This window comes from Brienomyrus brachyistius, chromosome 21 (assembly GCF_023856365.1).
Source record: "Brienomyrus brachyistius isolate T26 chromosome 21, BBRACH_0.4, whole genome shotgun sequence".
Classification (NCBI taxonomy): Eukaryota; Metazoa; Chordata; class Actinopteri; order Osteoglossiformes; family Mormyridae; genus Brienomyrus; species Brienomyrus brachyistius.
Window position 1 is genome coordinate 8,084,487 of NC_064553.1, and position 24,970 is coordinate 8,109,456.

The 24,970-nt window shown below is 41.1% G+C and overlaps 2 protein-coding genes and 1 non-coding gene across 6 annotated transcripts; 2 read left to right on the forward strand and 1 right to left on the reverse strand.

The window, feature by feature from the left end:
- The first annotated feature begins 555 nt into the window (after nt 1–555).
- On the forward strand, nt 556–627 carry trnah-gug (transfer RNA histidin (anticodon GUG)). Its single transcript has one exon. It is a non-coding gene; the product is annotated as a tRNA-His (tRNA).
- Nucleotides 628–967: 340 nt separating this feature from the next.
- On the forward strand, nt 968–7,893 carry LOC125716617 (mesoderm induction early response protein 1-like). Of its 2 annotated transcripts, XM_048989102.1 has the most exons (13): nt 968–1,069; nt 1,852–1,876; nt 2,045–2,190; nt 2,653–2,844; nt 3,278–3,404; nt 3,677–3,741; nt 3,842–3,914; nt 4,077–4,228; nt 4,394–4,475; nt 4,720–4,814; nt 5,300–5,427; nt 5,713–5,840; nt 6,240–7,893. In XM_048989102.1, exons 1-13 carry the CDS (start codon nt 1,061–1,063, stop codon nt 6,476–6,478), a joined length of 1,461 nt encoding a protein of 486 aa, XP_048845059.1. In that variant the 5' UTR covers nt 968–1,060; the 3' UTR covers nt 6,479–7,893. The 2 variants fall into 2 exon arrangements, with proteins under 2 accessions (XP_048845059.1, XP_048845060.1); XM_048989103.1 differs by lacking the exon at nt 968–1,069 and having other exon boundaries at nt 5,381–5,427.
- Nucleotides 7,894–8,774: 881 nt separating this feature from the next.
- slc35d1a (solute carrier family 35 member D1a) lies at nt 8,775–20,684 on the reverse strand. 3 transcript variants are annotated; one of them, XM_048989105.1, is made up of 13 exons: nt 20,468–20,684; nt 19,710–19,743; nt 19,516–19,602; nt 18,356–18,423; nt 18,123–18,194; nt 17,918–17,986; nt 17,555–17,657; nt 13,941–14,033; nt 12,206–12,273; nt 11,711–11,789; nt 10,967–11,049; nt 10,128–10,180; nt 8,775–9,289 (listed from the first exon to the last, which is right to left on the reverse strand). In XM_048989105.1, exons 1-13 carry the CDS (start codon nt 20,662–20,664, stop codon nt 9,279–9,281), a joined length of 1,017 nt encoding a protein of 338 aa, XP_048845062.1. In that variant the 5' UTR covers nt 20,665–20,684; the 3' UTR covers nt 8,775–9,278. The 3 variants fall into 3 exon arrangements, with proteins under 3 accessions (XP_048845062.1, XP_048845061.1, XP_048845063.1); XM_048989104.1 differs by having other exon boundaries at nt 8,775–10,180; nt 20,468–20,683; XM_048989106.1 differs by lacking the exon at nt 20,468–20,684 and adding an exon at nt 19,224–19,385 and having other exon boundaries at nt 8,775–10,180; nt 19,710–19,749.
- Nucleotides 20,685–24,970: the final 4,286 nt, after the last annotated feature.

Here is a 24,970-nt window from a genome sequence, read left to right on the forward strand (position 1 = left end):
TTAGCACCTGCTCTTCTAGAATAGAATAATTAAATGGAATTAATCCACTGATTATGATGTTTTAAAACAACGTTTCTATTCGCGGTATTTAGTCTAAATAATTAAATTAATTATATTTCTACAATAAGAATTTATTAAATAGATATGACACAAATGTTTTTTCTGACACAAAAACTGTCCAGGTGGCCTAGAATCTCAAAAGTTCAAATTTTATTGATGTCTACTGCAAATAGTCTTTACTCTTTTCTATGTTATTCGGGGGGGAGTACTTAACCTGATCACAACCGCTTGTTATAGAAGTGACAGCGTTGCTAACGGGAGATTTTCAGTTCGAGGCAAATCTGCACACGCCTTTACATATATGTGTATCGTTTCATTACCTTGTATATAGTCTGTAGACATTACAAACTACCCCAGCGCTTTTGAAGTACCTAATTTTAGATTTATAAAGGAATAATAAGGATTTGCCGTAAGTCTTACGTGAGCGTGAGAATGTGAAAGCGTAAGTGTCACGTCAGATGGGTAGTGATGTGTAAGGTGTGTGACCGGTGGCTCGCCGTGATCGTATAGTGGTTAGTACTTTGCGTTGTGGCCGCAACAACCCCGGTTCGAATCCGGGTCACGGCAAATCACAAGTGACTATTTTGGGGAAGGGTGACTGGTTCTAAGCCTGCGATGGGAAGGTGGCCGATTCAGATCCTATGTTCCGCAGAATAGGATTCCGGTGGACACTTGACCAAGGCCCTTGACTTAATTACGCACCCGAAATATGGTGCCAGATGAAGATTTATAAATGGCTGACACTGCACAGAAGTCTCACTCACTTGTATATATGTGTGTATGTTTTGTGTATGACTCAGAATAAGAGCATACGTATTCCGGTGTAAATTGTGCAAATTGCATTTAAAATCTCTCGTCGTTTCATTATGTACGTGCGCCTAAGGAGTGCGCGCACTCTTTGGCTGACGTCACCTCGTTAGAATAAGGGGCGGGGATTGCAGCGGGGGCTCCATCCGGGACCTTGCCATGACCCGTGACGTAAGCCATCTGCGGAGCAAACATGGCGGAGGTAAGAGGGAAAGTCGGATAAATATTCTCGGAAATAGGTTCGAGTTATCATAATGTCGTCTTACCATTCTATGAAATGGTTTTACAAGGGAACTGAACTGGAAAAATATTTGTGTATTTCAAATTTTAGCGTTTATTTTCATATTGCGAACACTTGTTGCATTTTTACAATTGTTAATTAAAACTTCTGTCTGTAGGCGGAGAGCTAGCTTATTGGGTAACTTAACTGTATTGGTAGTAATATTAGTGTAACTAGTCATTCAAGTTAGATTGCGCCAAATAAGTGATATGGTAATTCATGTTTAATGCGGCAATTCTGCATAGCTATCGATGTAGCTTTACGTATATTTGGGTATTTATTATTTAGTAACTTTACGGTAGGAAAATATATGTTTAAAAATGTTATTTATCCGCGTAGCAGCAGTTGCGAACTCCGGGTTATTTTCTTCAAGCGCACAACTTTGGTAGCTTGTTGTGTGGTGTCGGCTAACACTTGTGTAGCTACCAAGTTGAGGCGCGCTTTTCCATCTCAAACTTCCAGTTTGATTCACTGGGCCGGTGGCTCGTCTTCGCACTATGCGGGGAATCGCCTTCCGCCCATTTCCTGCTGTCTTATTTAGTTTAAATCTATTAATTTTGCTATAAGTTTTGCCACGTAGCGGCCAGCCGTGTGGAGAAGGTTTTGGATATTTCTGTTTAAAATGGATGGTTAGCAATCGGGATATAAGTATTTTTATTAATATGCAGCGCGTTGACTAATAGATATCTGTCTTTTTGTTTTAGCCCTCCTTTGGGAATTCGAGTCCAGGTAAACATGTTTAAAGTTATGTAATTGTGGGGGGAAAATACAACCTTGATTTGTGTTTCTGATAAAATGGGTGAGAGTATTATCAAAACTTTGAACACTTTACATTTACTGGCCTTTTTCTTACTTACGTTAGCCGTGTTTATTTTCCGTACCGTGATATGCATACAGGAGGTTCAGCTGGCTCAGATGACCATGAGTTTGACCCATCTGCTGACATGCTAGTTCATGACTATGATGATGAGCGGACCCTGGAAGAAGAGGAGATGCTGGAGGGAGAGACCAACTTTAATAGTGAGATTGAAGATCTTGCTCGGGTGAGTGGCATCTGATCATAATATCAGGTTATTACCAGAGATGGGTAGTTCCAGTCCAGAAAGTAAAAATCCAGACCAAGATTTTGTTTCAACCAATCTGTTGACCATAAAGAGTCAATCACCACCACTGGTTGGTCGAAACAAAATTTTGGTCTGAATTTGTACTTTCTGGACAGGAACCTCTGGTTGTATCATATATGGTATTTCATTAGCTAAGGCGTGGGAACTTTTTGTTTCAGCCAACCAGTTGTGTAGTCTGTGACTTTCTGCTCGACTAGGTGGTTGAAACAAGATCTTGGTCTGGATTTTTACTTTCTGGACCGGAACTTTCCACCTCTATAGGTTTTCCTGGTTCTCTTTGCAATGAGATGGTTTAACGCAAAAAATTCTTATGTGTTATCTTATATGTTGCCATTATGTCACAGTTCATTTAATGTCATTTATTTATTTTTTTTGTGATAGGAAAGGGATATGCCCATACAGGAACTGTTGAGTCTGTATGGTTATACAAGTGGTGGGTCCCCTGGAGGTGAGGAAGATGAGGATGAGGAGGAAGATGAGGAAGAGGATGAGGAGGATTGTGAGGAAGAGGAGTACATTGAAGATGTGGATAATGAGGAGAACAGCAGAAGTGGAGGAGTCAATAGGAGCCAGGTTTGTGACGCGGGGGCCGGAGGTCGTCTGGTGATTGGGCACGTTAATGTTGCTTGTCCAAGTCTCAAAGGGGGCCTTTATTTGTTATTAAATACCTCTGAGCAGTTTCCTGGCTGTGCTTCATTAGATAAAAATATCTAGTTGTATGACTGAATAAAATTTAATGTTACCCTGGGAGGAATGTATTGGCTAAATAAGGAAGTTAAGATGTGTAAAATAATAATAATAATAATAATAATAATAACGTAGGCCTAGGTTATAATTGAGCTTTTTGTGCCTTGTTCTTGATCTGAATTTCACAAAGGAATAAAAGGCTGAAATTTCAGAATGCTGAAATTTAGGATGCTATTTTTTGCATAAATGTCATTATGTGAGAACTGCCTGAAGACCATTAAAGCAAACTTATCTCCGGTCTTTGTTTCTGGGGTTTCAGGATGAGAGTGTGAAGGATTCTGGCCTGGAAGATGACACCCAGCCGTCCAATGACGAGCGTTCTCAGTCTGCGACATCTCGGGACAATGCAGAGCTGATCCGCCCACGGAGATGCAAATACTTTGAGAGTATGTAGCTTCAAGTCAACAGTATTGTTATGGCCGTCGTCTTTAAGGTGACTAGAAAACAGTAATATGGACGACCGTTCCTCTTTAAATTCCACAAGCAGGTCTGTTATTTCTGAAGCATTGGACTCCATGCGAGGAATCTTAATTTTACGACAGTGGTGTTTTGTATTTCCAAGTGACTCCTGACTGCCATGCGAGTGAAAATGCATACTGCAGTTAAGCAAGTGAAATGCATGGAGTAGATTTCCCCTGAAGGAAGTGTTTTGTTTAAGGTAATGATGTTGAGGAGGAATCTGAGGAAGATGAAGACTATATTCCTTCTGAAGACTGGAAAAAGGTAACTGCATATTTACGCTGAGAGATTAAAAAAAAAAAAATACAGGATTTCAAATTGTATTTTAAAGAAATGAATCATGATGGTGTGTTTGGATCTTCAGGAGATTATGGTAGGATCAATGTATCAGGCTGAAACGCCTTCAGGACTTTCCAAGTATAAAGAGAACGAAAGAGGTTAGTGTTCTTTGATATATTTAATGTTATTGGCGTTTATATCTCTTGGTATTTAATCTAGCGTGAGACTGGTTTAAAAAAAAATATTTCTGCGCTGTAGAAGCCCTGATTTCTGCTCTTGCCTGTAACAGAAATTCCGTTTTGCTTTTTCCTTGCCTATAGTGTATGAAAATGACGATCAGTTGTTATGGAACCCGGAGCTCCTCCCGGAGGAGGACGTGGTGGAGTTTTTGGTAGAAGCCTCCAAGCGCACAGGGGAAGAAAAGGGAGTGGATGCTATTCCAGAGGGCTCTCACATCAAGGACAACGAGCAGGTACAGTCACTCCGGAAGCTGCCCTTCCCTGCGCATTTCCTGCACCAGTCATCACAGAATGGGCCAGAACTTATTTTACAGTGATTTTCTTAGCACTGATTATTAAAAGGTGTTAAATTCGTGGTGATTATTTACATGGTTTCTGTGGCTTGTGTTTATCTTCAGGCCCTGTATGAATTAGTGAAGTGTAATTTTAACACTGAAGAGGCTTTGAGGAGGCTGAAGTTTAATGTGAAAGCGGCCAGAGGTACCGACTGTATGTCTCAGTGCATGTTGTCGTATTTTTGTGTGTTTGTGCGTGCGTGTGTGTGTGTGTGTGTATGGGCTAATGAGTGTGGTGATTCGTGTCATTTTAACACTTTGGGTACAAGTTTTATCTTGTATTTTTTTGAAGCTGTTGTAATTGGACTTTGAAGGGGTCTAGGAGAAACATTATTTACAGTATCATCACTGTAATTAAGACTTTTCCCACGTCTTCCTTGCTACCATAGAAGAGCTATCAGTTTGGACAGAGGAAGAATGCAGAAATTTTGAACAAGGATTAAAAGCATATGGGAAAGATTTTCACTTAATACAAGCAAATAAGGTAATTATTCAGACCTTTTTATGCTTTTATTGTAACTATTAGAACAAGTAGTAAACTTATCCTCTCCATTAGTTACATATACTGTGATTCTCTGTCTTAAATTTTCATTTAATAGCAACAAGGTAAATATTTGCAGTGTTTTATGCTTATTCTGATCATTAGAGGAAGTAATAAAATGATCTTCTGTTTAATGACAGACATGTACTGTGATTGTTGCTTAATTATTTCTATGAGCACCTAATGCATGAATGTCTTTTAATCATTTTAACGTAAATCTAAGCGAATTATACCTTTGTGTAGAATAAGGAATTGCATCCATTATTTTACCAAATCAATTTTAAGCCTATGCCTGCTCTGTGATATGGATTGTATACTAATCTATTCAGTCATTTTCATTGAAAATGCATTTGTGCAAATGTTTTTCTAATGCTGATTTTTTTTCTTAGGTACTGGTTATCTCATATCTGATAAATTAAATTTTTCAGGTGAGAACTAGATCTGTAGGAGAATGTGTGGCCTTTTATTACATGTGGAAGAAATCTGAGCGTTATGATTTCTTTGCACAGCAAACCAGACTTGGGAAAAGGAAATATACTCTTCACCCAGGTGTTACGTAAGTGATTCTATTGAAAATGCTGCTATACGGGTTTATTGACTGTTTTGGTAACGTAAGTTAGTAAACAACCTTGAGTTATTTTACGATAGTTGAAACCTTTCACCATTGGCTACTGTCGTTACGAAGTTGCGTCAGTGTTTCGGTCCGTACCGACCGTGGTAATATGGAGCGGCTGGAGGCATTATGCGGCAGCATCTTGTTAGCGTTGGCGACGTGAATGAGGGCGTGTCTTGCGGTACCACAGCACAAGCAGTAAACGGGGTGCACTGTGCCCTTTTGCAGGGATTATATGGACCGGCTGCTCGACGAGACGGAGAGCGCTGCCTCTAGCCGAGCGGCTTCTCCGCCGTCCACCACACCCAACAGCAGCACCGGTCAGTCCGAGAAAGACGACAGCAGCAACCAAAACGGTGAGCCCCGGCGTGCGCGGGACGTGCAGCAGGGGGCGCTGTGCTCTATCTTGGCTGGAGCTAGAATGAAGGAAGTTTAGTAATACCATGCATCCGTCCTTCTGACTGCTTATTCTGGTCAGAGCTTCGGGGGGGGGGGATGTGGAGGCCCCAACACTATCACTATCCCCGGCAGCACAGGGCAAAAGACTAGGGTACACCCTGCACCACATTCCAGTCATAGTTACACTAATAATATCTAGTTGTAAAATGGGTTATGTTGTTCTGTAGCATTCATGTCAGATTATGTGCATGCAGTTTATGGAAAAAGATCCGTTTTTATGGGGTCCAGAGCTTTTTCCGGTAGTCCCTATTTTCATGCTGAATTTGTTCATGAAGTCGATGTCTGTGTTGTCACAGGGCTTGCGAGTCACAGTGCAAGTGACTCTCAATCCGGCACTAATGAGAGCCAGTCAAACAGACCAGTCCAGCATCCGGAGCACGCAGCACTGGACAGAGAGCCCAACGGCTGTGATGAGGCCGAGGCCATTGGTGGGAGCAGGAATGGCTCCGTGGAGGGCGCAGACGCCAGTCCTGAGAAGCTCGCCAAGAGGCGGAGAGCGGAGGTCGACCTGCAGGGGGCGCCAGAGGAGGACTGAGCGAGCATAAGCCAAACGGAACTGGTATCACCAGCACAGATGTGTGGATCTGAGGCGCAGAGACATGCAGGCCATTTCCCCCCTTTTTAATATCCCAAAGTAACGCAGCTACTTTAATGCTGAAGAAAACTCATTTTTATTTCCTTTCGAGGGACCTGTTCAAATTTATACTGAAATTTATTCTCCTGTTTCTAATAGAAATTGTCTGTAATATTTTTGTATATGGAAGATATTTATATTTTTACGGAAGCTAATCGGCAACCACGAGCCTAACCCGGATACCGGTTACGAAGGCAGGCGGCCAGTCCGGTGGCAGCTGGCAGGACGTCCCATGATGGGGGGGGGGGGTAGCCCCCGTCAGGCGGGCAAGACCGTGCCTCCCCAGAAACACCATGTTGCACTCTTTTATTTATTTTGAAAACTTTTTTTTTTTTTTTTTTTGGCTCGGAGCGTGAAGCTAGCGTCTCGGCTGGGGGCCGCGCTGGTGGATAAACCCCGACTCCCAGAAGCCTAGCGTGCGCCGCTTCTCTTTAACGAGCCAGATGGGACCTCCCAAGGTTTGTTTGTGTGAGCGTATTGACATCAGTGATGTCCTCCATGCGCGCGCGGGACTCCTTATGGGGCAGTTAGAATAAAGCTGTATTTTTCCACTTCTCCAGTCCGATTTGCTGTTTTCTCTTTCAGAAGTACATATTAAGTCATTTTCTGTGCAGTTTGCACAGATTTATTTTCTACTGTTCTTACACATTTTATAACCAAATTGACAAGTCTGCGTAATTCAGACTAGAACTTGTTTGCCCCGCTCCGTCCAGCTGTGGATTATTGTTTTGCTGTTTTTGGCCCATATTTATTGGCGCCTTCTGTACAAACAGTGTGTGTGGGTTATTTTTCCCTTTTTGTGTGCTTTTCTTTTTTCATCAAAATCCACACAGGCCCTTTTGCAGAGCTTTCCCTGAAACAGGGGAGGTCGAGCAAAGGCTGGAGCCAAAGCGGTGTGTGCCGCTGTGTGCTGTCAAACACTCACAGCTGCCAGGGTCAGAGCGGCTGGCTGTGATGCTCTAGTCCACTGGGACCCCTAGACAGTCCATGCTTTTTGCTCCCGGTAGGAAGGTGGGAGGGAGAATAAATGCGGACTGGCTGGGGGTCTCTGAGGACTGTGTCAGGAAACACTAGTCACGGACCTTGGCTGGGCCGCCCAAATGCTCACGAAACTTAGTTTGGAGTTTCTGCTGCTGTTCTCCTGAGGTTGTGAGTAGCGCCTGATCTGTACTCACTTTCAAGCGCAAACACTTTACGTGTTTTGTCCTAAAGCTTTAACCGTGAGAAGTGGGCATTGTTTTGACCCCCCCCCCTCCTTTCCATTCTTATAAAAAGATGGCATTGTACTTTATCAAAAATAAAAACATTGACGTGCAGGTTTGGTACAGAGTGTGCTCATCTGTCTGATCTGCTGCAGTTTGAGAAAGAAGCAGTTTTTGGTAAAAGTAACAGAGTTGTGCAATGCGATCTTTTAAAAATGCAATAATCATATAATACCCCCCTAAAAGAAAATTAGAGCGCTTGCTTTACAGTGTGGGATGTAATTTTATCATACTTGAAAGTAAGGGTGGTTTGTTGGGGTTCTGTTTTCTTCAGAAAAGCAATCAGATGCCCACAATATGCATAAAAGTTGCATTTCTATAGCGCTTTTAAAGACATGGAAAGTGCTTTACAGAAGCAATGGGGAGCCACTTCAACCACCCCCACAGTGCAGCATCCACCTGGATGATATGTGTCACTCCGCTCACCCGTAGCTGAGGAGCTTAAGGGGCAGGAAAGAATTCTCTACTTAGAGAGAGGAGATGATTAGGAGGCCCGATTTGATAGGGCCACAGTGGGCAATTTTGGGCTACCACCACTAGTGTTACAAAAAGAGCCGAATCTTGCTTTTATGTCTCATCCGAAGGACATCGCCATTTTACAGCAGTGTCACATCATTGCACTGGGCCCTTGGAATCTACTCCAACACCTCTTCCAGTAGCAACCCAGCTTTCCAAGTTGGTCTCCCATCCAAGTACTGGCCAGGCCCAAACCTGCTTAGCTTTAGGGAGATTACCTACTCTGAACTGCAGGTGGTACGGCTACTGGCAGAAAATGAGCACTACAGCAACACTCCTAATCCTAAATTCCTTCCAGGTAAAACTGTCTTGCCTTTTCATTACACACGGGTGCAGAATTTAATCTACAGTGAATGCTGAAACTCAAAACAACCTACATGTACTCATACTACAGCCTTTATGGTAATTTCAGCTAGACGTGGAGAAAAAAGCAGTTTAATAAAGGCACTTTATTCTTCACGACATGTACAGTCAGCTCCCTTAACAGCCCTGTAACGAATCATTATACTGTGGTGACCCAGTTCAACTGAAACACAAAAACGTATCCGTTACAGTTACAGGAATACAATAGCCTGGTAGCCATATAATCCATCTCTGTACGTAAAACTGTTCATTATAAAGGTATGCAGTAGGTAAATAACCTTTTTAAATGGCCCCTGCGATGCAAAAAGACTTACAAGGTAATACACTTTAGTCTTTGAGATTGGCCAATACAATTTTACAGTTAACTGAACAAAGTCTACAAATTCATATTAAAATACACTGTCATCTGGTTCACACACTGCTCATATAGATGGTGCCAAACATCCAGTAATTTTGCAATAGCTTTAATTTGTCTACAATACTATGGAAGTACCCGCGTTTTACAAGTCTCCATGAACATGAAGTCATTTCAATTCGCAACTGCCAGGTGGCGCTCTCCATTAAGGCATCTCTGTTGAAATAAAAGGTAAACATTTGAAACACTTGTCACATGTCGCTTACTTCAGCCACCTACTTGTTGCAGTCGATAAAGGTGCATCGAACCAATGCTAAGATGGCTATGCTAATACTGTTGACCAAATATTGTAAAAAGCTAAAAAAAAAAAAAAAAAAGCTCAACAAATACTGCATCGTTGTAGCTTTTCAAACAAATTTTGAAACAAATTGTGCCGTATTGAAGTCACAGTACCATGTAAACATGCAGGCATCGCACACGCGCACATCAAACCATGCAGAGCCTCACATATTCAGTTGAATCATTCAGCTTATCAGGTATCATTCTTGCACTTTCAAAATATGTGGGGCGGGTGATGAGTATCAGCCCCCCCCCCCCCCGCCCCCCTTACAAGGACAAACAGACATAATGAATACCAAACCATTTTTTTTTACATCTATGGTGAATCACAATACATTTGTTCCATTTAAATAACTATAGCTTTCATGTATTTAAAAAGACTATTAAAACACATCTACCATGTCACAAACATGGTTAGCAAGAACTGGTCCCAAAATGCCTTATTAAAATGGTAAACAGATCAGGAATGACCCAACACATAGAAAAAAAAAACAGTAACACTATATGCTTTGCTTTGTCCTTAGGCCAAGTTCTGCCCGTAATGGGTAAGGAGTGTCTCTCAGTTTGGCTTCTCAACTCCTACTTGAAGGTATAAAAATGAGACAACAAAAAGGTACAGAACCACCTGTACCAAAGCATGTACAACCCATCCTTTAAGGTCATACAGCTATCTTCCCTTTTACTTCCAGTTTGTTGGTGTTCTCGTTTTGCTTACTTGAGTGCTCTTCTGTGAAGGTGATGTATGAGTAGACCAGGCTTCCGACGATACTGTACAGCAAACAGGGAGACGTTCATCAGCACAAAGGCTACTTACCGTCATTTTACAGCACAGCGAGAAACGGGACACTGCCCCCCACCCTTGCCCCCGCCCCCCCCCCCCCCACACACACACCTGCCAAGCACAGGAGAGCTGTAAAACACTGCCAGCTGAAGGCTGCAAGCATTTATCTATTGTTTCAAGGACACCGGAGAGAAAACAGGACAGCCTCCAGCTTAGCAAGTCACAACATGGTCAGTGTGCGACATTCCACAGAGGCAGTTTCCCACTATATTAACCAGAGACATTTAAAAATCCTTCAACATGCCTTTCCTTAAGTGATATCAGTATTCACACCTGAAACATTTTCTGAGACAAAAGGACAAGGTACCAGGATAAGTTTAATAAATGACCGATACCATATTTTACATGTCTCATTGCCGGCCTTGAATGATACTGCAGCAACTGCATTTACATGATAAATTAACACACGATGGCAGTGGCAACTGAAGAATAAGTATAAGCCGCTAGGATTTGAACAAAACCACGACATTTCCCAACATAAATGCCCAGTTAAGATCTTCATTTACAAAAAGCCATGATATCCTCCAAGCTATGCTCTCCAACATCAAGTCCCAACACAGCTAAAATCTTATCTAACTTGCTCAGCAAACAGATTTGCAAGTCTTGGCTACCGCAAAACAGTAAAGGAAGACTCAGACCAATATTCGCAGGGCTTCCAACTTCATTCATTCTTCCAGACGTAAACATGCATGTGTGGGTCATGTGATGCTTACCTTATGTTTAGACCAATGAAATTAGTCCATGTGAATATGTAGTCTCCTCCAAAGACCATCCCGATATATGTTACTAAAATATTCTGGCAATGAAAAAAGCAGAATGAAGGTATGACAAAAAAATACTAGAAAAAACTCAAATACTGAAGATTTTAATTGGACACAAATGAAGTGTGATAGAGTATTGAACAGAGGATATATTTTTAGCCAGCTTTTAGACAAACTGCTTTTGGAACATGGAATTTTTTATATATTATTGCAAGAACGCCTGGCAGACAGGCAGCTGACACTCACGAGATTAATTTATTGAGGTTTAAGCTAAGTGTTTCACTAATGTTTTGGAACATAGTACTAGTTAGAATTGACAAGTAATGTAGACTTGGGGACAAAGGCACGAGTATCGAGGGTACGTAGCAGCCATGGCAGGAACACCACAAAGACAAGAGGCATGAAAAAGTGTAGACATATACGTTTGAAAGATGCAATCTGCATGCGGCATATGTGTTAAAGTGCATCCCCTACCCTAACCAGTCTGATCTGGTTCAGAGGAGGGGGCGCGAACTGTGAATGTACCCCTATAAAGGTTATGTTGACCAGAAAGTCTTTAGAACATTACCATGAGGGTGGCAGCTGGATGGTTGCTCCCTGAACTCAATAATAAAGCGAAGTGACATACAAAGGCATCCGGCTGTATTGTCATAAATTTCTACGACAGAAGATAGTGATGAATAAGGAAGAACTTACTTTTATGCAGCCTACGATTGTTGTCGTCAGTGCAGAGTTGTACTGTGTACAAAGCACTATGGAGTACATTAAAATAAACCTAGAAAAAAAGATAAGGTTAGTTCAGAATTTCCCATCCTGATTTATATCTCAATATCCTCAATGACTATATCTCTGGAACACAGGTCTGTTGTACCCTGACCTCGGCTGTACTCAGAATCATTTTTTACCACTTAGGACACTTTCAGTGATACTCCTGCATGCAGTTGTACATATCCTGTTTTGCTAAATGTACTTCCTGTTGTACTGTATTTTTTTTAAACCTACTGACGCTCACGGGCCACAAAAGCCATTTCCGAGAACCACAATATCAAATCAGAATTGTGTTATTAAGCGGACACTGGACACGAAGCAAACCACGGCTCAATGACATTCCTGGAATACCGTTTTGTATTCCAAACTTATAAATAAAAAAAAAATACTATTTTTGTAGTATTAAACAATAAAAATACTTACCCCATGACACAAGAGAGCACAAACTGGCCCACAAAAAAAGCATCTGACCAACCTTCAAACTCCATAGCCTAAAACAAAAAAGAGACGTTTATCCATTTATAATAAAAATATAAGTTTAACAGCACCAAAAATGTAATGTCCAGTCCTACATACGCTAAACTGACTCATACTGAGGTGAGGTGATGGAGTAAGAGAATGGGGACAATTGCTAAGTGGTAATCATCTTGGAAACGTCCCAGTTCTGCAGCAGGAATTAAGACTGTACCCAGTACATGACTCATTTTCCATTTAAGCTGAGCTGCAGTGGCCAGCAGCCAAGCAGTGGGGCTGTTTATTTATTGGTTTTCATATGACTGTTTCAAAACAGTTCCCAGTCCCCTCTGGGCTGTCCTGAAGCCGTCGTTCCCGGAAAGCTGTGAGCACAGCGTGGCAGGACACAGAAGGCAAGACTGCACACGGCCTCAGTCCTGCTGAAACCTGACATGGGCACAGACTGGTTCCACTGAAAACCATAACTTGCATGAAATTTTAAATATATGCATATTACACGCGAATGCTATGAGCTTCAGGTTCTCCTTCATTAACTACAGCTACGGGTATAATGGCCGCTTTGTTCACAGGCCCAACATCTGCCTCGGGTTTTTCCTGAAAAGGTCCCAGCAGAACAAGCTGGAACAGAAACTGCTTCTAAGATTCAAAATTTGATCTGGGCTTTCAAATTTACATGGACTCTCAAATCTATTTTGTAAAAGAAAGTTAAAATGACAATCAGGTTTTAATTCCCCTTTATAGTTTTATTCATTATAACATGCTTCGATTCATATGTTGTTAAATATAATAAAATTATTGCAGAAGATCATTTATATTTCACATACTTCCCATTGGAACTGGAGATCCATACACTGTATGAACTGCTATGAATGACAACAGAACCTCTCCCTTAACCATCGGGAGCTACCCTTAAGCTCTGGCATTAGTGAAAGACTTAGCCAGCTTGGATTTCTTTAGGTTACTGTGTAAAGGTCTTAGGCAGTGAAAAGAAATGTTTAGAGCTATTTATCTGAGTAGTAAGTGCATTTGCTTAGAATGAAAAAAAAGAAAGTTTAACATTAGAACATATGCAAGTTAAGAGTAACACGATAAAGACCAGTAAGAATTTCTTCAGTTCTCCAGAGTTCTCCAGTAAATTCAAAGTTACTGATATCTTGTTGGATGGCAAGAACACTGCTTTGGTTCCAAAAGCTCTCCTCTGGGAAACCTCAGCCATCCCATTAATATATTAAATTTCCCCACCAGCTCATTTAATTAATGAATTTAATTAGCTAATCAATATTACACCGATTGACTTTACTTAACTAAGCAAGGTGAGTGAATGGCCGTGTCCAAAAAAAAAAAATAATCAGATGACTGTATTAGTTGGATGCGGCAATTACTGGGGTGATTTTAGCAAAAGATTTTAAATGGCTAAGCTAATATAATAATAAATTTGACAGGCATGACATCATAGTTTTATACCAATATGAAGATCATTTAAACATAATTTTCTCTTGCTGCCTAAGACTTTTGCGCAGTTCTGTACATATCCAGGTATATTTAGTCACTTTAAAGACACACCCATTATACGCCTGCATGAGCAACTTAGATCTTACTAATAATGTATGTAAAAATGAGTAAAGGACAAAAATTAATTTTAAAACTAAAAATCCAGGCCGAGAAAACATGAGAACAGACTCACCTTTTGTATGTCGCCAGTGAGATATGCTAAGAGTAGTGTCGGCGCAAGCATAAATAAGGCATTGTAGTACAGCAGCCCATATCTGCCCAGCTCCTAAGGACATAAATAAGACATTGTAGTACAGTAGCCCATACCTGCCCTGCTCCTAAGGACATAAATAAGACATTGGAGTACAGCAGCCCATACCTGCCCTGCTCCTAAGGACATAAATAAGGCATTGTAGTAGAGCAGCCCATATCTGCCCTGCTCCTAAGGACATAAGTAAGGCATTGTAGTACAGCAGCCCATACCTGCCCTGCTCCTAAGGACATCAATAAGACATTGTAGTACAGTAGCCCATACTTGCCCTGTTCCTAAGGACATAAATAAGGCATTGTAATACAGCAGCCCATACCTGCCCTGCTCCTAAGGACATAGACAAACGTGAGTTATTGAGACACTCAGCAGCTCAGATTAGCCAAACCAGCTGTCATTGCACACCCCAGTAATGATCAGCTCAGTTAAACTCATGCACAGCACAGACGTGTTCGTATCTAGATAGAGACCATTAAACGCTGAATCATCCGGGCCTCTTATCTGTGAGGTATTAAACTTATTGGATTTGCTGGATCTCTACCATGACAAACAAGCTCAGAAAATGTGTGTATTATGTTTCTACACAGCTGTGTGTGAAGGGCTTGGGAAATTCATAACGATGATAACGTCACATTCTAATTCCTACCATGTCAATAAGCGTAAGAAGAGGGGCAGTGGTGGCCTAATGGTTAGGGAAGCGCACTTGTAATTGAAAGATTGCTGGTTCAAATCCCCAAACAGTAAGGTACCACTGAGGTACCTGAAGTAAAGTACCACCTCCAAGCACCTCCCTATGTGCTGAATTAGCTGCCCCGTTACGTCACATACAGGTTAAATGTAGAGGACACATCCAGCTGTGGTGTGTCATCACTGATCACCTAATATTAAGAGCCAAATCAATATGCAACTTTATAAACCTTGCCTTCCTAAACCAAGGGGTATAATCTGCTACATTTATACAACTAGGCCTACACTGAGAGGTGGACATTTTTAGTCTTTTAATGATGATTTAGATAAATGCTACCAACTTAAATCCATCGTTCTGTTATGTAGCAGTTCGTCATTTATGAAGAACCAAATAAAATTTCCCAGACACATATTTTCTCATTTCTCGACTGTTGAGAGAGGTGTTAGGACTGCTTCCTGTTTGCACGCCATATATTCGAAATGACTGAAATGATGCAGTTGCATGGTGGCTGAGCAGGTAGCACTTTTACTTCACACCTGCAGGGTTATATCTCACATGCGCTCTGGCACATGTGTCTCTAAGAGTGTGTGTGTGTGTGTGTGTGTGCATGTGTGTGTGTGTGTGTGTGTGTGTGTGTGCGTGCGTGCGTGCGTGCATGCATGTCTGTGTGTGCGTGTGTGCAATGGACCGGTCATTCCATTCAGGAAATATCCTTGCTCTGTGCTGCCTTGGATAGGCTCCAGGCAACGCTGACCAGGATAAGCACGAGAGCATGGACAGATAAAAGCTGTAGAGCCAATGTTCTGTGCCCTAATTTGCCAGGTGCATGTGTTAGGGGAGGGGGAATGTGTACTCGGAGCTGCACAGTGCTGATGTACAGATCCAGTTCTTGAGAGGGAACAAGCTGGATATCTGGAACATTTTTTTCAGTTTTTTTTCTGTTTCTCTTGCTACCCCCTCAATTTAGATCTTGGAATAACAGAAATTCTTTACACCAGTTCTGAACAAGACATTCATATTCTGTGATGCTCCAGTTACAGATCCCAGAAGTTCTTGATTATACCAAAAAGCAGAGCAAAGTCCAAGAATCGTACAGCTCTCGGAACAGCATTTGACGTCGGGTGTTTATGGCAGTTTGATATAAAACTAATCTTTTCAACAGTCATTGGTCTTTTTTTACCATGTTCTCATCTCATAACCAGCAGTTTGTGTACTTAGCCATAAAGCTATCCTAGCCTAGGGTCCTATACTTTGATTTCGATACCAGTTCCTGAACAACACTTTTTTGATACCAATACGTTTTTAAATCATTTTCAACAACAACAAGAATACATTAAACATTACAGCACATTTTTTTTTATTTGAACATGTCATTTTTGTTCTTGGTTAGTCACTGGGGGGATCGATCAATCATAACGGGACACAGCTTCTTATTTATATTTTACCAGGTTCATCAAAAGTCTGAAGTAAGATTATATCTGTTAGGGACGCAGTGTGTGTCACACAGTCAATGCATGACAGAGAACCTGCCTACCGCATTCATCAGATCTTGCTCTGCCACTTCCACCTTGTCTGCACTCCATATGTGTGCACATCCATGTAATAATGTGCTTGCAGCAGGATCACATGCAACAAATGCTATTTTCTGATTGGCTGAAGGGTGACTATGACTTCTGTCCAACTCGATCGGGACAGCTATGAACTCGGCGGAAAACTCCACTCCATATGACAATGCCAGGTCCATTAATTCTACATAACGGGATACCGTTATCCCATACGTCTGCGAGAGTGTGAACTGGTTGAAATGCATGTCTCACAGTGAAGGCGCGAAACTTGAGAACCCTGATTTTACTTATACGACCCGCGACATGTTTATAGTTCATAAGTAAATCTGGCCTGTAGATCGATCTTTCATTTTTTACTGAATAAAAAATGATGTATGTTTATACTGGAAGGACATACGTTTCCCCGCCGGCACCAGCTGGAGATGCAGAACAAAGGTATTCAGTCTTACTGAGCTATAAAAATAATACCATCTACTGTGTTTTTTTTTCTGTACACCTGCATAAATTCCATGTTAGTGACAGCGCTTGCGGTCAAGCAATCAGCAAGTTTATCACTATAAGCAGCTCCACAGTAGTGCCTCCGAGGACCTGAAATCAGTCCGAGGTCCGATGATCTTGCTCACACACACATGCATACACAAACACAACGATTCTCACTGTCTCTACGTGTTTCACATGACATACAACGATGTGGTCCATCTACTATATGAGGGGCATATTTGGGCATATAGTCTCACTGGTGAGTCTAGTTATAAAACATAGTCTGCACTGTCTCCAAAAATGGTCGGAAAATGCAACTAAATGGTCACTGCCTGGAACCCTGTGAAGCCACACTTTTGATTTCTTAGGCAGGCCTTACACCTCGTGACAAACAAAGACACCAAACTATTTCACACACGTTCATTTCTGGGCATATGTTTTCCCTACAGCCTATATGATGTGTACATGAAACGTTACACTAGACAGTCAACAAGTATGCTGCGTATTTATTAGCTCAGAGACGCTGAGTTTTACTATTTGGGTATCGGAATTTGGTGCCGAATGAAAATGAATTTTTCGATCCTCAATAGGATTGGAGCATTTCGGTTGGTACCACAAAAGTACCGAAGTTCAGTACCCAACCCTATCCCAGCCTGTAAATATCTTTGGGTTTATAGCACCAAATCAATGCTTAATATCAGTCTGAGGCTACCCCTGTACTTTCATATGTAAAATATGGAACTTGTCCAGTATGAATAACCCTACTATCATGGTCTGCGATCCTGAAGTAATGGACATCTACTTGCCTTGGAGTCAAGCTTCTGCTTCACGTATGCGCCATTGGCTGCGGTCAAGACATCGTTCAGCAGAATGAACACGTACCCTTGCAGGTCAAAAGCCAAATCAGCACTGTGAAAAGTAAAGAAAGCAGATGTGCACACAATTCCCACGCATCTTATAACATAGGCGCCGTCAAAAGACGACAACAATTATATAATGATAATACGCTTTATTTATACACGCCTTTCATACACTCAAGAACACTACAAAAAACACATTTATACTGGATGGACATCCGACCAAAAAACAATGATAGTGAAATGAAGTGTAGGGAACTTTCTGCGTGCAAAAGGACCGATAATCACAGACTGACAGCATGGTGGTCTCACCTTGCTGCCACAAATGCCCCCAGGATCATTGCAAATACTGTCAGCTGGACAGGCCGAGAGAATTTCTTCCTGCAGAAAGAATGCGAGGCGCAGATTTACTACCGTTTCAACTTGCTTCCGTCTCAAATGTAAGAGTCCTGTTACACTGAAGTAATTCCGGCATTGATTGGTTCACGGGGGAGAAAAAAATGGCAGAAACACTCACTTCAAAAGAAATCCCTCTGCTATCATTGTAAAGAGAATGGAGAATCTCCTGAGGACCGTAAACATGGGTAAACTGGGGAGTAAAAGAAGAAGAAAACATATCAGAACAATGTGACAGCAATAACCGATATTACCACATAAAACATACACAACCAAGTCTGAAGAGAAAGTGGTTCTTCAGAGTAGGTTTAAATGATGGCGCAAACAGCATGCGTTAACCAAAGAGATTCATACTTGAGCCGTTTTGTCCCAAACAGTCCTGTTATTTGATTCCCTACATAAAGAAAAGGCAGAGGAAATGTCTGGAAGAAAGAGAGAGGAAACACGAAATTATTTTCTGCTGATGTATAATCTGAAAGGCAACAGGCAATTCTTTCAAATTCAAATCCCAGAAAATATGAATCCAGTATCACAAACGATACAATACACACTGCAGGTCATTCGGAGATTTCAAATGCATACTGCATTTAGATTTCAGTAAACCATAAAATTACAAACACAAACATTTGGGTAACACTTTACTTGATGGAGCACAAATACTTAGTTATATAAATTATTACTGAAGTACAAATCATGAACAGATCCTAAAGTAATATAATTGCTACTCGAGATAAGATGTGTCACAATTCATTAAAGATAAACAAACATGAGATCAGTATTTCACTTGCGTTATTCATTACTTGTTCCTTCAGTAGTTCCTTCAGTGGTTCACTAAGATTTACAGAATTAATAGAAATAGTAACAAATATAATAATGCATGATTCATTAATGATGCTGAAATGTTAGATCAATATTTAACTTGTATGATTCACTAATTGTTCCTTCAGTAGCTCCGACAGTAATTAAGAAAGGTTTACAGAATTAACAAAAATAGTAAAAAATATAGTAACTGCTTCGGATAAAACATGCGTCACGATTCATTAACGATGAATTAACACGAGATCAATATGTAACTAAGACTTGGTTTGCGATTAATTAATACATAAGTAATAGTATATATAATGATACTTGTACTCCGTCAAGTAGTGTTTCCAACATTTGTAATACAAGCAAACAGCTCTAGGTCATGAAGGAAAACGTTTAGTGCTATTTCTTCACCTACACTGCACCTCTGAATCAAGTAACATCTGGAGACAGCAAGCTGTGTAAAACAAAGCTGCTTTTGATGGGTGCCTGCAGTCTGTGGCCTCATTCACAGGGCAAGGTTATCTAAGAGTGCATTGAACTCTAAGAAATTACGCCCGTCTTTCCATCCATAAGGAACCTTTAAAAAGAGCCAAATATAAGTACTGCTGACTGAGTATATTGTTTTTAGGTATTAAATATATCATTAAATGTTTCTTTAACCATGATATGTATCAATAATTAATTAATTTTAAGGTATAGCGGCTTACCTTGCGAGGTATGCTTTTGTCGAAATCTGGAAAGTTGATTATTCGGAGTGTCTTTCCACCCCAAAGCACGACTATGGTCGCCAGCATCTACACAAACGAATAAATGAAAATAGCAACAGAAGGTCTGAGATGTTATGTTTCTGTATTTATACAAAGCCAAGATGACAAGAAGACAGCGAGAGATTCCAACTTACTTGGCCGATTCCGACACATATCGAGGAGGGAAACCTGCAAATATATATATTTGTTCGTTTAATACATTAATGTTCACTCACGAAGTGTTATACATTAAATACTACGATATTAACGCGATCCCACCAAGCACAGAGATGCTCAAAACACTGGTTCAAAAAAGTCTTTTAAATATTCTTTAGTTCATAACATCGGAGCTTTCGGGATGTGTCGTACACAAAGTTCCCATAACATATCAAAATAAAATGCGTGAGCAAACAGTGCACATTTCACTGTAACTGTATTACATCTGTGAGAGACTCAATAACTCCTCATGTATGCATAATTGATACTGTGAAGCAAGCAGAAAAATTGGCAGATTAAGAAATCGTCCTTAGTTTATCTTAGATTAATTATAAGTGTGATAATATAAATTTTCAGTCTGGTGTTCCAAGTTTCACTCGTAATTTGGCCACCTTTAATTGTTGACTATTGTAAGTAATTGTGCCCTCTATATGTGGAAAATCCCAGGATAACGGTTTAAAATAATCATCCTGCAATCTAAGCACATACCACAAAAAACCGTTATTTCACATTCGTGGCTGAAATGTTCACATTCGTAAGGCAGCGTCGCCGTGCGCTCGCCTGCTCCACACTAAGCAGCTACTCTAAAAATATTCAAGCCCAGTGACATCCATCCACTTTTAACAAGTGGCTTCAGACGTCACGACAAAGTCCAAAGTCCGGCGAACAATGGCTGTCAGTCAGTCCCTTTGGTTACCTGTAATTTGTCAGGACGCTTTTATTCACGACGACGATGAGAAAAGAGCTCAGACCATAAAATCCGGCAGCGAAAAGCTTTAAGACCAACGCGAGCGTCTCGGCCGCCATCCCCTCGCGCTCATCCTTGTGCGCGAGCCTCCTTTCGCGAGCTTCTCCTTTAACACGAGCATGCTGACGTCTCCGAACTTCCGCCATTGCTGCCAGACGACGTCGCGGTGACGCGCATCAGCGCGACGCTTACCTACGGCTTTACGAGGACCTCTGGTGGGTAGCAATGGTCGAAGGGCAATGTTCAAGTTTTCTTTCAAGTAAAAAGAGAAATCAGGGTTAAAACAGGAAGGGGGACATATCTCCTCAGTATACTGTTGGGTGTTTCTTTTCACATTTTCTGCTGAGTACAGAGACTTGGAGACGTGACAGATGAAACTGTCCCCCGTATTTAGGCAGGTAGCCTTCTCCTGAGACACACCGGAGGTGCCTAATCAGATTGTCCTCCAGAGAACACTTGGAGAGTGAATGTGTAGACCTGCTCCAGGGGACTCCAGCAAACAATGAAATGACCTTACAGTATTTTGCTTAGGGAACCTCACTGATACCTTGTTGGACGGGGATTCGAGCCAGCCATCTTTCAATCGTACGTGCGTTTCCCTAACCATTAGCCCACTACTGCCCCAGCTTAAAATGCACTTCAGTACCAGAGATTGTGCAGGCTACTGTTTTGCCAAAATACATTGTATTACATTTTTTTCAAGTGTAGAGATCAAGATCACAATGAGACCCTTCGGAATCTCTCTGTTTTCTCTATTCGAAAAAGCTCAATGCAGACGGTTAAAGTGAAACTCAGGTTAAGGATGCAAAGATCTGCATGGTTTCGCCTCAGTAGTGCAGACGCTGAAATGTGCGTACATCTCCCGTAGGCTGTAATTGACCTTTTCTCGAGTCAGTCTGCTTTCCAGTAACTCGGGTCTCACTATGAATCAGATGCTGAATGCTGCTTTCTTTTGTTAGTACAGTGTAAATTTGGCTTTATAGCAGTTCAGATACACCTTACACTGTACTAAACGATTAACGATATTTCGCTTCACTACGGCATGTACGCCACTATGCACAGTATGAACGCCTTGGTAACGCATATAAACGATCCCTGTATTTTATAGGCACGTACTGGATAAAGCTACCCAAATAAATGCTTAACTGCAACTTAAGTGGAGAAGTGCGTTGTAAAATGACAGGCTGCGCCCGCTGTGAAGGGGCCCTGGCGCATTGCAGAGGCTCAAACGGTGGCGCTGAATTTTGCAGGAAGGAAAAGCAGCAGCGGAAGGAGTGCAGCTGTGTGGCAAAATGTTGAGATTCGGAAGGAGTCACACAGTTCAGTTTATTATGGCAATAAAAACCAGACGGTACTGAGCGCGGTCTTCAGGGCTTCGCCATCAAGCATGCTTGGAGCTTATTGGTAGCAGGCATTAGCCTTTGGTGTCCAATGACTGCCCTCCGTGACAAAGACTGACACGCGATTGGTGGAACAGAGGAGCGGAGTCTGAAAAGAATAGCGAGACGAGAATAAAGGATCGCTCTGCCGAAATATCCGCAACAGAATATAACCCGTAGCTTTCATCGTGATTTTACATACAGACTTTATTGGACGATAGCTGAAGACGATATTTACATATCCAATGTGTTTTCTCAAAACACTTGCCATAATGAAAATATGGGATATCTCTACAGACAACGTATATTGTAACGTTCGGCAAACCGGGACATCGCAGTAGTAGGAATTAAATGAGGGAGGTGGAATATACAAGGTTGTTTCGTTATAGTAGTGTCTCTACGAAGACAGCATTCACTGATCACAGCGCGTTGCCGAACCCAGCACACGACAAACCATCCCAGGGATGAGAACCTGAGTGCAGGCATGTGGTGGGTGATACCTCAGCACCACACTAGTCCGAATGGACCAGTGTGAGGTTTCTTCCCGGCGGCTGGAGTGTCAATCCTGCCACCAACCCCCAAGTTCTTCCCCTGTAAATTGGAGGACGTCCTTATAGGGCTGGATGTAGATTAACGTCATACCCCAGGACAAAGCAATTGCAGGTTAAGGGCCTTGCTCAAGGACCCAACATTCATGGGATTTGAACCAGCAACCTTCCAGGAGCTAGCACAGATCCCTAGCCTCAAAGCCACATTTACAGAGACATTTCATTTCCATTCATCACTATAAAATTGTTTTGTTTTATATAAATGACATGTTTTGCGTATTTTACAATTGCGAGACATTTAATTAATAAACCTGCAAATCTATTATAAGGGACTTTAACTTAATGAAAGTTAATATAAACGCGGATTAGACCCCGTTTAAGGGGGCTTCTGACCCCTATTTTTGTCTCACCCCCCGAAAAATAATTTTTAATATTTAGCTATTTGTCCCGTGTTATCGTATAGACCTGCATGTCGACACCGGCCCGCTGGCCACATTTTATCGTGTGGGACCCGAGCAGTAGCGGTCTTGTTTTTCATCAGGGAGCTGAACCCCCCTAAGGGTTAATTCTTAGAATCGCCCCGTCAGTGTTAACATATGTTTTCAATAATTTTGTACATCCATTCGTTTTTCGTAAATGCTAATTATCTAAAACGGGAAATTAATATAGTTGACCTGATCTGCTTCAACAAAACATCTATACATTTGAGAAAATTGAGGAAGATAAAATATGGGGGTGCGGTTAGTTGGCAAGACCTTCTTTGAAAGACCGTTAAATATCAAGCCAGGTTTCGCTCAAAATACATTAGAAGGCAACTCAGTCCCTGTGAACCAACTGCAAGTGGTAAAACAGGAAACCACAAGGTACTCGGTACTCACTACATAACACCTTTGAATGCTGTAACACAAACATGGAAAGTTTAAAATGACATCTGGGTAAAAAGCCAAAAAAGTGGGTAACGGTTACCTTCAAAATACATTGTAAGGGTCGGTATAAGAATTAAAGGTGCTTTGTACTGCATTATAAAGGTATCTGTAGTGTATTATAGATGAGAGCTTCGTAAAGTATCTATAATGCATAATAAATACGGCCATAATGTGTTACGCCTTTTGATAAATATTAATAACCGTGTTTATAATGCTTTACGAATGCATTTGCAATGTGTTATGAATGTGTTGATAAATTATTAGCATCCATAGACATGGTATTCATAGAAAGTGTTACTAAAAGTGTATGACCTCAGTGTAACTAGTTGCTTCAACTTTGTAAGTTTTATAAGCCTTAAATTCCACCCCTATTCACTCAGCTGATATTTCTACCCAAATAACAGTGTTATTCATTTCTTGTGTTGATGTACAGTTTAACCTCTCCTGGGACTTCACCAATCAACTGTCAGATTACAAGTCCATAGCTTGATGCACCATGCATTGTGCTTCACTGAAAGTCCAGTAACGTAAACCACCAATGTGACATTTGATACAATTTGAACACAACATGTTCTGATTATGTTTCGATCTCAGCTGTCACACAGATTGCATTGATTAATAAAGTCTAAATCCATGCAGTGTTTAACGGAAGTGTACGTGCAGACAGTTTGGATGATTCCAGAAATATCTGGAACATAACTGGATTATTTTGAGTTGGGGGCCCAATATGATATGCTTTCATGGAGGGCAAAATTTCTAGCAGCACCCCTTCATGCTTTACCCCTTTACCAGGAAGGTGTCCACTTTCCGCCTGCATGAAAATGTTGATACTGGTTGCTACAATAAACCTGGCATTTCAATGATATTTTTCATGATTTGTATGCACTTCAGACCGCATCTTTAAGAAGCAGTTCCACATAATTTAAAATCTATTTATAATTCACCATTTTGATAATCCGTCTCCTTTGCAAACGTGTGTCTGTTCAGTCTATTCTTTGTGACTGCTGTGTCATCCACGAAATGTACCAGTTTTCACAAGAAACAATATTTATATTGGTATACGTAAAAGCAGTGGTTGTAATACAGAATCCTGTAGTTACATCAGCCCAGACCTTTTCTCTTCCTAAAGCATGTTTTTAAATTCTGCTCATCATTGTGTGTATGTTCCCCTGGAAACCAGCAAAATTTTGCATAATTTTTTCCTAGATAAAAATGACCTTGGTCATAATGCACATCCAATGGGTTCTTTATGGATAATGGTAATGACAATAAAATGGGCTGTACATGCATAATCCTCCAGAAAACACACTGGATACCATGTTGTTGTTCATGACAGAGAACCGGTCGTTTGGATTAATGCGATGCTGATCTGAATGCACATTGAACAGATTACATAATCGCAACAATGATCCTATAGTACGTGTTAAATAAGCATGACCCTGATTGTGACAGATTCATAATAAATGGTGTAATAGCAACAAGGACTAAATATCGAAGGAGCACTTGTACTGGTGAATGGGTCCCGACACAGGTAACAGTCATCAGTCTTTATGACCATTCGTTAGTGGATATGCAAATAAGACGAGACGTTACCTTAAC